This window comes from Struthio camelus, chromosome 6 (assembly GCF_040807025.1).
Source record: "Struthio camelus isolate bStrCam1 chromosome 6, bStrCam1.hap1, whole genome shotgun sequence".
Taxonomy (NCBI): domain Eukaryota; kingdom Metazoa; phylum Chordata; class Aves; order Struthioniformes; family Struthionidae; genus Struthio; species Struthio camelus.
This window is the reverse complement of record NC_090947.1, coordinates 14695828-14710084: the sequence shown is the minus strand read 5'-3', so window position 1 is coordinate 14710084 and position 14257 is coordinate 14695828. Positions and strand designations below refer to the sequence as shown.

Genomic DNA, 14257 nt, shown 5'->3' with positions numbered 1-14257 from the left:
ACTAAGTTGTCTGTTAGCAGAGACACACATTTGGAAGACCACAATAGATTTTTTTTTCCTCATCCTAAACTTACTTGTTCAGAAAAACTACATGACACTATCTGCTAGCAGGAAACTGCTCTATATTTTTTTCAGGAGTTATAATGCTATTGAGCTTGCTTATATTTGGGGGGAGGAATTTGGAAAGTTTTGCTAGACCTTCAAGGTTCATTTAGTATTTTAAGAATTTCAGAATGAGTCTTATGAAATGCTTCATATAGGCTGGATATCAATAAACAATAGACAAAATGTGTAAGATATCCTTTAAACAAATGAAAAACATTGTGTCTGCTAAGCCTTACTAACAGACACTAATCATTAAAACACTACTAGTGTACTACAGACACTAAAATCTAATCATTAGCTCAGCATGCATTAACTTCAGTTGTAACGACACTGTTATATTAAAAACATTCTCAATAAAATCTGTAGCAAAGACTGTTAGTTCCTCACGTTAATTTCCATTTTGAAAAAATTGTATCTTGATAGTCTTTATGTCAATCAGTATAGACAGTAAGCTCTGGTTTGAGAACCTCAGTGATCAACTTCCCAGAATACAGACATAAGAATCTATTAATTTAATAGAAAATAATTTTAATAGATGGTCATCTCTTTTTTTAAGGGATTTTAAAATACTTCATTACCTCCACTACTTTCAGTCAAACACCTCTTATCCCAGTTACATGAACAATGACACTTGAAACACATTAATATATTATAATATGTTGAATACTTACCTATTGCTGTTTCTGGCATTGCAAAAAGTGTCTTTTCCGTAGCAACTCGGAAATGTCCATGAACTGAGAGGCCAACTCCCTATTAGGGGAGCACAAACCAAAAAAACTGTTATAAAACTGCTAGCAAAAATAATCACAACTATAGCAGTTATAAAACTGCTAGCAAAAATAATCATAACTATAATCATAAACAACACACCTCTTGCTTCTCTCTGAAATTAATAATATTAGATTTACTATGCACACCTCTCAAAAAATATTAAAAGGCCTTTTTTGATTCAAACACGAATAAAGCACCATTCTACCTTTATGATTTGATTAAAACAGAATTCAATGCTTTAACAATTTGCAGTCATACAGAGATTAACTTCAAAGAGCCCATTAGTGAGAGGAAGAAGGGGAACAAGTGACACTTTCTCCTTTAAACTGCTAACGAAGGTGACATCACTTTGCTAATGTCATTTTCTCTATGACTTTTGTACATCCAGCCGCCAACAAAAAAAACCTATGGAATATACGTGAAGTCCACAAAGCTGTAATTATGACACTTTCAAAAGAATTAAATTTAGCTATTCTTAAAATGTGATAATTACCAGCTTTATCAATATAAAAGTATTAAAAAAGGAAAAGCCTTCAGCTTTACTCATTAAAATTCAAAGTACGTGCTTGGAAACTCAATTTTACTTAACCTGGCAACTTCGGTTCTCCAAGTCAGAGACGGTATTCACGCTGCTAAGCACCTAGCCCTCTTTTGTAGCAATCTTGCCTGAGGAAATACTTTCTTCAAGACCACAACTTCTCCTATTTTTACATACCGTGTTTTCTGATTTAAACAGTGAAGAGCAGCAAGGGCCAAGAAAAATACAGTTTTTATTTCACACAAACTGATGCTCAGTAGGCAAACTGATGTATGTGAAGGGAAATGGTTATCTGGCAAAATTACTATTACTTAGGTCGCTTCGATCAAGACTATTTGGATTACTGGGCACAACCACGACATATAGGAAAAAGAGCCTCACTTTTTAAAGTTTATTTACATGATACCTATCAATAGAAAATGTGTGTTAGATCCTAGCTGGTTACAAATACCCTCTATTGAATATTTCATAAGAAGTTGCTTTATATAAATATTTTCTTTCTCTTCCTTTCCACCGTTTCAGTTTACTTCCTTTCCTCACTGTTAAACGTTCATCTGCCTAGTCCTCCTATCCATTCCATTCCTCTATCTAAAACTAAATATATTTTAGAAATCTTTGCTCAAAAGAAGTCACTGTCTAGTGAAGACCGAACAGATTTCTAATTTTTAGATATTAGAAAGATAGTGCCTTACCCAACTAGGATTACAAGTTGTCAAAAATGTCTTCACAATATTTTATGTTCTCCATCAGAAACAATGCAATTAACTGGGTGATGCCTGCATGGACCAGCAGTAAGTTTGATAGGCTTTTAGGGAGAAAGTAGAACATCTTTTCATTTTGCTTATCAACAGATATCTTTGGGTGGCTTTTGTATTAAAATTTTAAAAAGTTATTTCCAATAAAAATGGCATTCATCCTCATGTGTTCTCCTCTGGCCTCTTACAATTCTGCCCAGCATGAAATCATTATCACTGCTTATTCCGTTACGGTGACACATGATTAGATTTGAAAATACCTTAATTTTTTTCTGTAAAATGTATACCCACATATATCAATTTTTAATATAATTGTATGAAGTTTTAAGGATACTAGTTTAATTTTCTAAGAAATGGACACTTCATATTTTTGGTTATCATACTTGATTTTATATCCAGAGATTAAGCCAAATCTCTACATATGAAGTACTAAAGATTTGAAGAGAAAAACGAGTTTTGAACAAATATCTGAAATTCATTTGCCTAGGGAACAATCTTATGTCTCATCCCTTATCTGTCCTTCAGCCCTTTCATTTGACGACTATACCTCAAAGCTCTGGTCAAAGGTTGTAGATCTCACGTGAGCAGCAGAAAAGGCAGCGGCCCTCTATTTAGTTCTCTTGTAAATGTAAAGTTACATGACAAAATTCCATTCCCTCATTAAAAAGCTCTATAAAAATTCTTAAATAAATTCTTAAATAAATAAAATGGAAATAAGACTTCAACATATCTTCAATTCCTGTATTAGATCATACCAGCGTATTTTCATTGCACTGATTAAAGCTTTTTCTATAGCAAGATAAAGTAAGATATTTTGCTGTTATTTGTATGCATGTTCAGCAATAACCACCAGCTGTTTATAAAGATAACTTGAAATAAAAAAGCCCCTTTTGCTCATTCTGATGCTTAAACTTAATTTTTTTTTAATTTTATATCTAAGAACGCAAATAATGTTCATCATAAAGCATTTTTTTCTGGCCTTTTTCTACCCCATCAGAAGTTTGTATACAAAGAAAGACTCAATTTTTCAGCTTGATGAATGGAGTAGTGAAAAATGGAGTGCTAACTCCATGAGGAGAGCTTCTCTTCCAAGTTTAGGGTTTTATTTTTAGAGTGATAAAAATAACCGTAGAGTTTTTAACAGTAAAAAAAAGTTGAAAGAAGTAACTTTCATTAAATCCGATTTCACTTTCTTGAGTACTTAAACCGTAACTGGATTTTTAACTGCAGCTTTCTGAATTCAGCTGAACAATAAAATTTATTTCCTGTTTTTTTCCTGCAGCATCTGGCACCATGGGGAGTCCAGGAAGCCTAAAACTGAAAGAACTTCCCTTTTTTTAGTGTCTTCCAGTCTATTCTTATGGGAGGTGAGGGAGGGGAGGAGAGGACAGGGAGGGCAAGAGGGAGACCTCTGGACAAAACAAAATATAGATGAAGTTTAAGATATGAGAAAGAGCACCTGCATCCACAAATATGGACAGGAAAAGAAAATTAAATTCTGGGAGACCAGCTCTGGCTCTTTGTCCCTCTGTATCACCTAAAAATCTAGCTACTACAAGCAATGTATATATATCCATCTCACTACATCTTAATGTCTGCAGGGAATGCAGACAGGTGGGAGAGGACCTATTTCAGCAAGGTGCCTCAACACTTATCTAGGCTTTTAAGTTTTTTCTCTAAAAACTGAACAGAAAATTCTTGTTCTTAAAAGACAGGCACATGCTACAGAACTTTATTTACACAGGGGCATAGTTTTTTGGGGATGACAGGAGTGAACTGAGGGGATTCTGTCATGATGTTTTATTTCTTAGGGAAAAGAATGCACAAAAAGTAGAAGAAAGGAGACAGATAAATACGAAAACCCAAGGAGAAAATGAGCATTCACATTCTCCTGGAAATGAGAAAAATTAGCAGAAATATGAGAGGATGGAGGCAAAGATAATTCTCTTCAGAACTTTTTCCTTGATCTCTAATAAAGGGACGGAGAGGGAAATAATGAGATGAGAAAACTCTCAATACAGACATCTATATGGAGGCACAGAATTAGAGAAAAAGAGTGGGACGCCTAGCAAGAAAGAAATTGGTGTTAGGCAGAAAGAACAAATCTGCAAGGAAGCCTGCACAATCTCTGCAACGACACTCAAATGTGCAGGGGTAGAAAAGCTTTCCATGAAGCCACAAATAAAACCTCTTTTAAATACATAAAAGCTTCACAAAAAATAATAATCTAGAAAACACAGCTTAAAATCTCAACTTTAGTCTGAGCACACAATTGATGTTTGCTCTATGAGGTGGTCTCTCTCTTTCTCATTGCTTTGTGCAGGAATGCAAAGAACATTTAATCTCTGATTCTAATATATTAAGTGCAGTACCATTATATAATACCAACATCTGTCTCATTTATGTTCAGGAAGTCTGGCTTTCTTTTCTAGGTGGAAAACAGCAATATCCATTCCTTTTCATATTGTACAGCAAACAAGACAGTCACTGCAGTTTCAGAGGGGACGGGAGAGGAGTTTTGCTTACTCTACCAGTACAGTTGTCAAACCTCTATTCTAAAATACTAGTTTTCAAGACAGTGCTTTATGACGAGCCCTTTGAGGAATAACATCACACACAAATCCTAGAACGTTCAGCAGTTTTTGTTAATAGATGTTAAGAGCTGTTTCATATTATAGTCCAATTAACTACAAAATGAAGTGCGCTATTTGTCCCTAGGATCGCATTCAGGAGCTTAGCAGGCAGACCAACGTGCCAGATGGTGAATACACTGCAAGATCAGTGAAGAGTGAATCCCTTTTTTGTCTGGCTTCAACATTGTTTTCAACATCCTGTATTACAAAACCTAAGTGGTACACAAGTCAATCTAACAAAGATTGGTTTTTAAGTACAACAGATAACTATTTGCAAAATCTGTATTCTCTTTTTACAGTAAAAGCTACGTTCAGCTTTGAGGCACAGCTTCTATATGGTACGTGTGCATGTTCTGAGAGGGGCGAGGGAGAGAAGGGGGGAAGAGCAGGGGAGAGAGACAATCTGAAAGCAGCTTATCTAGATTTAGTATGACAATTACTTTTGCACAAGAGCAGATTTTAGAGCATAAATTAAAACAAAACCAAGGATGTTTGAGTTTCAGTGAGTGATGAGTGAAAAAAAGCATGAGGTATTTAATAAAAAGGAAGAAATAGGAGAATCAAGCCAAGAAGCAGTGGGCATATTTAACAATGCTATCTATGAATTCCAGTTTCCTAGCCATAAAAAGGGTTAAAAGAATAATGTCCATCACTTGATAGAAGTGCTATGCTGAGAAAAACAATTATTTTTCATGAACATTTAGGTGCTACAGCTAGAAGCCACTCAAAGAAGTTCATGAAAAAGTCGATATGTATATTATTAATAATAATTAATAAGCCAAATTTAAACAGGGTACAATACAATTTGCACCTGACAAACAATAAAGGAACAGCTGTTTGATCTGTGAGCAATAGCCACCTATGGACTTCAAGGAAGCACACTGTTCTGATTAAAGATTCTGTTACAAGTAGGCAAAAAAGGGAGATTTTTACAGATAAGGTTAATTCTGATGTTTTCTAGCTTTGAACACATCTCAAACTCTGGTCTCTCTACCTCTGTATTAAAGCTGTAAGTACATGACTTAATATATTCTAAAAGCACATGCAAAAACCAGATGACAAGACATATTACAATATGGAGAGAGGTGGAGAGCTTTGTTTATTGTTTCGCCTGTTCTATTTTATGTGCCTGAGGAATATGAGAAGACACCTAACTTGCAAGAAAACATTTACATAGCAGCTGCAATGTAAGTAGCTTGTAATACTTGTCTGGCTTCTTTTTCTAAAGAGTCTCGTTTAACAGTTCATAGTCCAAGTGAGATCACGCTGAAGTAAAGCAGTCGGCTGTCTTTACACTTCCCACCTTCCTCTTCCACTCTTGAGGCACTTCAGCTAAACATTTGCTACTGAAATTCCAATATTCAGTGGCTTACAAGATTTTAGCCTTGCTTTTAGACACAGGCTCACAACTTTTATTCAAATACTTTTAATGGAAAACAACAGGCAAACATCAAGTTTTATGTACGCTGTGATTCTGTTTCACTAATCTGCAAAAGATACACAGTGTTCATGCCAGGCTGTTTGCTCAGAACGAAGGAATCTGTCCGTGTTTGCACAATGTGTGGCTAGATAGCCATAACCACAAAGGGCACAGAGAGCGAGGGCAGACCCTTCTCTCCTACTTTCACACCACAGGAAACTGTTTGTGGCAGTGAGCAGATTAAGGTTGTTGACCACTGAATTTTTAGGACAGATGTGATTCTTCCCCAAAATCAAATTCTTCTGAAGTCCTCACCAAAACAAAAGAACTTTAAATGATGCCAGAGAATAATTACAGAGCAAAGATACCAACTTCAGCTAAGCAAACTTCTGCCTAAACGATCTACACATTAGGAAGAGATCTGGATGTTTACAATGAAAGTCTACATAAGCTACTAGAATCTTTTGCTGACCAAATCAAATGACACTAACACAGGAAAAAAGAGCTAAATGTTAAGTACTCAGTGCATTCTTTCTACTGCAACATCAAAAAAAAAAAAAAAAGGAGTAATTCTGAATCTGTAGTCCAGAAGGCAAGGACAGGCAGATGTACAGTAGAAGGAGTTTTTTCCAATTCATGGAGAAACTAGAGCAGGTTCAGAAATTTGCCTGCATCTTTCTCTCTGGAACCGCTCAATAATCCTATCATTTATATTCAAATGTTGTCACTCAAAAAGCAGCACTCTGAAAACGTTTCATATTCTGGATTGTGAAGTTTCTGATGCTTCCCCATGTGCAGCATAATTTGTTCTCACAAGCAAACTAAGGAAACAGAGCCTAGATGACATCACTGTGGAACGGGGGGCACAATCACCTGAAAATGTATTAAAAGAAGAGATACCAGCAGTTCATTATCAAACTGAGAGGGTACCTCAATTAAGGTCGCACAGAAGCAATCATTAATACAATTTTATTTGATATTTTCATTAGCTATTTGGATGATGGAATGACAAGGATTTATAAAATTTCCAGATTACATTTTTGGAAAGCAAACACTTTGAAAGGCAAGATCAGAATTCAAAACAATTTCACTTTGGAGAAATGGTGCAAAAAGAAATAGAAACTAATGGAACTACACCTAAGAAAACAGAATCAAATACAGAGATTACAAGTATGTTTTTAATGGAACAAATGCCTAGACGCTTTCAGGAGTTTATAGCAACCATGAATTTAATATGATTTAATCATGTGATGCTGTTGCAAAAAGAGCTACTTCAGATATTGTGATATAGCAGACTCTCTACCAAGAGGCACAAAAGGGCTGAAGTGCACCCACTCAGCTCAGATTCTATACATCTGGGAAGCCTAATCAGCCTGATGTGCTGCAGCTATAAAAGGCAACACCAGCCAAAGTGATTGTCAGGGTTTTTGAGGGAGCTGGGTGTTGTTTTCTTTTTGTAGTCCATGTTAAAAAGGGTAGCTCAAAATGATGGACTCTTTGATGTACAAGTTCCCTCCAAAGAAAAAGGACTGAAAACTGGTAAAAGGTAAGTGATAAGGAAATGTACTGTGATTAAAAATTTATGTTATGTAAGGAAATGGAGGCAAAAGCAATAGGTTTAAGACTAACCAGGAGAGGTGGCTTCACAGCAGTTGATACCTTGAGAGGCTGCTATTTGCATGAGCTCATTGTGACAGAATAGCCTCTGTAATGTATAAAGGGGAGAGAGAATTATTCTGTTCTACTTAGTACTGATCAGGCCCCAGCTGAAAAATTATCTGGTCTCTGGTAATGAACTGTAAAGTACACAAACTGGAGTGAGTCCAGAAGATTGCAAGAAGGCCAAGAGACTTAAATATAACTTCTGGTAAAGGCTGAATAACTAGCTGTGCCCCTGTTAAAAAGGGATGGCTGAGAGAAAGAAATGAAAGTATCTCAAAAATGTTCTTACTGTGCTGTGAGTAAGGTAGTATTATATTGATTACATCTGCTAAAGACTTAAACTAGCCATTAGGGAATTTTAACTTGTAAGAATAATTAAGCACTAGAGTGGGACACCCAGAGATGCTGGAATCCCTGATGTGGGAGAGTTCTGAGAACAGATCAGTTGAAAGTCTGCTGAGGATCATCTAGCTATACGTAATCCTGCTTCAAAGATAGAAGAATAATCTTGAGGTTCCTTTCAGCTCTACATGTCTATGTAGACTATAGCTTAACCTACCTGACAGTACTATCTGAGTGACTAATGCAGACTCAGGTAGTGCTTTGAACAGTTCTACTCTAGTAGCCAGCTTATGGATCCTCTACATAAGTAACTTAAATGTAGACTCCCAGTTTTAAGTAAAAGCTTTCCCCTAAGCAACTGTACTTGCTAAAAGAAACTTAGCGTGTAACAGGTGAGACTAAGGGCTTCAATCCTGTATCTAACTGTCCAAAGAAAAGAACACCTACATTTGTAGAATAGCCTGTATTCATCAGTGAAACTATTTTAGTGCCTGTTTCGGCCTAGTTAATAATTACACATGTATGCATTCAATAATACTACGCAACTGGCCTGATAAACAGCAGCAAACAGGTTATCCCAAAGCATATAATTCAACTGTGAAACTGAGACCAAACCTACTTAATGTCAAAAAGACCAAATGAATACAGAGATAAGTACAACTACTGGTGGTTATTTAACATTGGAGTTCTGAAACAACTGTTAGCTCAGGAAGCTTCTAAATCATGGGCGCTCTGGAATATCATACTAAGGAAGAGAGTATTTTATAAATGCCCTCTCAGAGTCCTCCCTCAACATGTTCAGGAGCCAAAGGCCATTAACATGATAGACTTCTGGTATGCCAGTTTATATACGGCATGCTTAAACTTAAGTTAGCCCTGTGAGCTCTAAAGAGGAAGGATTTCTTTTAACAGAATGACTACTAAACTGATACAACCAAGTCATTTCCATACAGACAAAACAATGCTGAGATTGCATAATCAAACTGAAATGCCTAAAACTCTAAAGTGCCTCAATAAAGGGACCAATTCCCCCAGAGATCATAAAACTAATCCCTGTAAGTTATAAGCTAGCAACACTTTCATCTAGTTTTCATTAGTTTACTGAGGTTTTTTTGTCCTATTAATGCCTCCCAGCCAGCAAAAGTCAAGACTAACGGTTTCCAGTATCACACTAAGCTGTTACCAGAACATTCATTCTAGGCTGCACTAAAATAGCTACACGCTTTTACTTGATGTTTTCAATGTGCAGATAGCTGTATTAGTCTCTTTTCTCAGAAATGCTGGACCATACCCAACTTAGGAATCCCAATACCAGTGCAACACAAAATCTGACTTCATCAATCATGCACCAAGTACTTATCAAAACTACTTACCAAAAGTGTACGTGTTACTTAAAGCGGCCTTCTACGTTCAAGCCACCACCAGTTTGAAAAGATCATCAACTACTACAATCACAATTACCTTATTCCATTTTCTTAGCTGAAAACTTATTTTTGAAGGACAGTGTGTGATAACACACACTATCATCTTTCCTCAGCAGTATGCTAAACCTCAAACTACTGCATTCATTAATAACACTTTCCCAGAAATCAACCTTATTAAGCACCTTAATACTCAAGGACTGGCCTTAAACGTAGATTGAAAGTAGACAGGTACTAAAATGCTAATACTCAAGGAATTAAAGCTTTCCTAGTCCACAGTCATTAGCCTGCCAAATCTACACCCTGCAACTTATATTCTTAGTGTCTACTTTCAAATGTTCTCCTTAAACTCTAAGCCCAGTCCTTTGAAAGCCACCATTCAAATCTAATGCACTTTATTTGGCTCAGCTTTCAATATGTAAGATATAAGCAAAAGTTAAAAGTGCACTTGTAGCTGCAACTTCTGTTGTACCATAGTTTATAAGGTGCACAGCTAATCCACTGAAACAGGTTAAAAATATTTTTTTGACCTTTCCAAGGGTCAGTCTCCTGAAGTATCCAACACAGTAATTTATTTTGTGCCAAAGCCCTATTTAAAAGCATGGATTTGGACTGACCTTATGAAGCAACACTTCTATTCAACAGCAAATACCTGGGGAAAAGATTAAGTTGAAAACGTCTAGAACCAAGAAGCACCAGTTTAGTCTGTACCTACTTTATAGATAACAAAATTGCAAGTTTAAATACAGTGCATTTCTTGTCCACTGGTTGGGTATTTTGTTTTCAAGGAAACAAAATATCTATGGACAGCAGTCAAGTGAAATAATTTGAAAATTAGTTTTTAGAAACATGAGAGTATATACCCAGGGTGTATCCTTTAAGACTGAGGTATCTTTAACTTATTCCACTGTTCTTTAATGACATGCCATCCTCCTTGCTTCGTGAGATGTTCTTGTCATGTGAAGCTGAATAAATGAAAAAAGATTGGGGGGGGAGGTGGGAAGACATTTACATACTTCATTAAAAATTGAAGTTCTATAGGAATAGCAGCTGTGGGAAAACAAGCTCCACAACCCCACCTATTGGCTAATTAAGTTCTCAAGAAAGTCATCTACCAATCTCCAAGCAATAATGCTGAAAACAAAACTAGTTCATTTTTTGGATGCAATTCCAGCTTTTATCATCACAAACCTAAGATGCTCGTACATTGGTAGCAACATTTACTATCTAAACACTTAACAGAGTTTCTATTACACTATTTGACTTTTAACTGATTCCATATTGTAACAACAGTGCACTCCATACATGTAATCCTGCAAAGGAGTACCTCCGCTCTTAAGTAGTGTTCACGCTTCCTTGTTTCGATAGCTCAGGCACCACAAAGTGACTTGCTTCTATTTTTATCCATAGACAAACAGTCTAAAGTGAAAAGTAAAATTGCAGCAGGTAATGGTGGCCCCTGATCTTTAAGCCCAAGCTTAAAAATATTTCTAAAGCTAAGGATTTTTATATCAAAATGGGCGGGGGGAAGCCTTTCATTGTTGTTCGCAAGTGACAAACGCTTGTGGTGCTCACTCGCTTCTAGGGACTAAGATACTGAGATCCAGAGTACAAGACAGATGAAATATGATCCAATTGTGTCAAAAACACAGATCCCTAGCATCTCAAAGACTGATCTAAAAGAAAGCATTTAACTATATTGTGTACAGAATGAACACAGCTCTAGTGAATAATTACTCCTTCATGAATGCAGTTCTAGTGAATAATTACAGTGGGATAGTGTCTATACACACAGCAAGCAGAACAAGATAACAGTATGACCATGGCAAGTTCAAGGTCTGTTTTGGCAGGTTTCAGTCTATAAAATCTCACTGCAGTGAACCTTTTTGTATCACAGTAGGCCTACAAACAGGAGGGTGGGGAAAGAGATGGAAAAATAACTTTGGGAGCTAACACACTTTCTCATCGTATTCACTGGACCATCCTCTGGTCCAATCAGAGGAATCAAACTAATCTTATTAACGGGAATGGGAGGTTGAAAGCAAAAGGGTAGAAGACAGGTCAAAACTAACACAAATCACATGCACAAAAAATAATCACTACTGAAAAACACTGCTGTTGCCCCAATAAGTTAAACCATCAGTAGATACTTCCAGGGTACTGCAAATGAAAAAATATGTATTGATGAAAACATGCACTCCTGTAAGAAGGACATCATCTTAGAGTAAACTGTAGCTGTAACAAATGCAAATTAAAAAGCATTCAAGATCATCTATTAAACAAATTTAAATGGTCTGCAACTCGAGACTTAGCTGCTTCTTCCCCTAAATTAAATTACACACTTGCTCAGTCAAAATCTACTCCCCTCCCCCAAATGAGGATAACTGCTACTAGCAACATCAAATTGAGGATAAGCAAATGGGTTGTCCTTCAAACTCTAATTGCAGTTAAAATCTGCAAAGGATTCAGTGAAATGGAGGTGTATTTAGTGTGAAGCATTAGTGTAAGATACCTAACTGCTGTCTTTTAGAAGCTCAATATTCCCTTTAAAAGACAGGGAACTAACAATTTTAGCAATGCACAATCATATGACTCCACTATGCTCTTTTAATCCCCCTCCCCAAAAAAAGGCTTTTCAAAGGACAAATTTCTGTTCCTGCTTAGGCCACAATCATAAGGTGCAATCTACAGCGCCTTTAAAAATACATCAGCTTTTGGGTGGACTTGCTCTTTCATAGCTGCTAATGCCATTATTCAAAACACCGTGCAATAAATGGACTCCCTATCTCTTATTCACAAATCTCTAGGACTCATATCTTTGATAAAAGCCTTTTTTTGCAAAAAGGACTGTAAAACTAGTCCCCTTCTCCCCTTTGTGCTGGAAACAAGTAATTTATGTGCATTAGATTGGGGGGGGGGGAGGCTATCTATAGCTGAGATCTTTGAGGCTTGGTAGGGGAGAAACAAAGGGGAAGAGAGCTATTGCCTAATGAAGGACCACGTGCTATTCCACTTGCATCTTGTCTTTAATGAACTTAATGTCAATAGACCATGTGCTCATATTGTACTGACATGAAAGATAACGATAGCCTCGGTCTGGAGCCTTGACGGCATCGCAAGGATTTAACCACAACACAGAAGAAACAAAACCCTGCCTATCAGACCCAGCCAGAGAGTCAGCAACACAGAAGCCTGAATATGGCATGCTTTCTCTCTGAATGACAGCATTTAATGACTACTAAAGCATAGAGGCTTTGGAGTCTTATGGTTTTTGTTTTTTTTTTTCCTTTTCAGAAAGCACAAGACAAGAAAAAGCAAAATACCTCTTCAGAAATGCTGTTATAGACTGCTGCCCTGAAATAAAAAATACTGTTTTTCAAACAGGCAGGAAAAAAGTGTTTAATGTAAAGCTTTAGAGGTCTTGCATGCCCAATACCTCTACTTGTGCTAAACTTTATTTAATGGAAACGCCTGACAACATTATCTCTTAAAACATTAAAAAGGAACACGGTAGAACAGAAGGCAAGGTGTAGAAAAGGGTCCAAAAAAAAAAAACTTGAAGAGTAGCTCTCAAGAGAGGTAGTATCTTGGAGGTGACTCATCTGGTCAACTACCCTGACCTTATCTCTCTCAGCAAGGTACCATACATCTCTAATGACCAGGCTCTAGGGTGGAAGGTCCTCTAAATTTCTGGGTATCTGCATAACATCTTAAGATCTATGCCATGTTTCAAATGTCCTGGTTAAGAGGTAAAAAATTCATCCTCATATATTCAGGCTGTGTAAGTCTGGCAATAAATACCCTCAACTTAATACCATAAGCAGATATGTTCAAACCAAAGACAAATCTACAAACCCCACTTACCGAATAAACTGACAGCATAAGCGTTTTAAGCAGCTTACCACCATAATTACTGATTGTTCTACATTACACAGTTTCTTTACATCTTTGCTTTCAGTGGTGAGTGCAGAGCACTTGTTCAGGAGCAGTTTTGAAGCAGTCCTAATTAGCAGTGCAGGAATACTTGTGAGTACCCAAAAAGCTCAGTGACAATACGGCATGCAAACAGTGTGACACTGTCACACTCATTACTCAGAATACCTCAAAATGATTGTATCATATACGATTCCCTGCTATGACATATATATATCCAACAGATGTCAAACCGGAGAGAACAAAGAACATGTCAGAATGAGGAAAAGCATGGCACTGCCATTTAACTACGTATTCATGGTATTTAGATCCAATTGTTAAAACAACAATTACCACTGAGCAATGTAATGGAGTTTTCTCTAGTCATATCTTTAGAATAAATTGTGGCCTGGGGCAGGGAGGGGAAGGATCTTTTTACTCGTTCTAAGAGTACTATAGAGGTGAGACAGTAGATACGTTTCTAGATCATTTCATGGAAAAACACAGAACTCATGTTTTGAACATCTAATCAGGATTGAACTTCCATCAAATTACAGCACTGAATGAGATTTTTCCAGTTTTTGAGACTTCTCCTTAATTGTACTACACAGTTCTATTTTTTTATACACTTTGAGTGCAAAATTTTTGTCAGCTCTTGTATCATCTACAAGCTGACACCCAAGTCTTCCAAAAACTCT

General features: G+C 36.7%; 1 protein-coding gene across 2 annotated transcripts in view; it reads right to left on the bottom strand.

The window, feature by feature from the left end:
- Positions 1-14257, bottom strand: part of HIBCH (3-hydroxyisobutyryl-CoA hydrolase) — a 42150-nt gene that overhangs the window by 20995 nt on the left and 6898 nt on the right. For both annotated transcript variants that reach the window (XM_068948317.1, XM_009673895.2), the window contains exon 7: positions 777-855. In XM_068948317.1, the coding sequence (XP_068804418.1) occupies positions 777-855 (79 nt within the window). The remainder of the gene's footprint in view (positions 1-776; positions 856-14257) is intronic.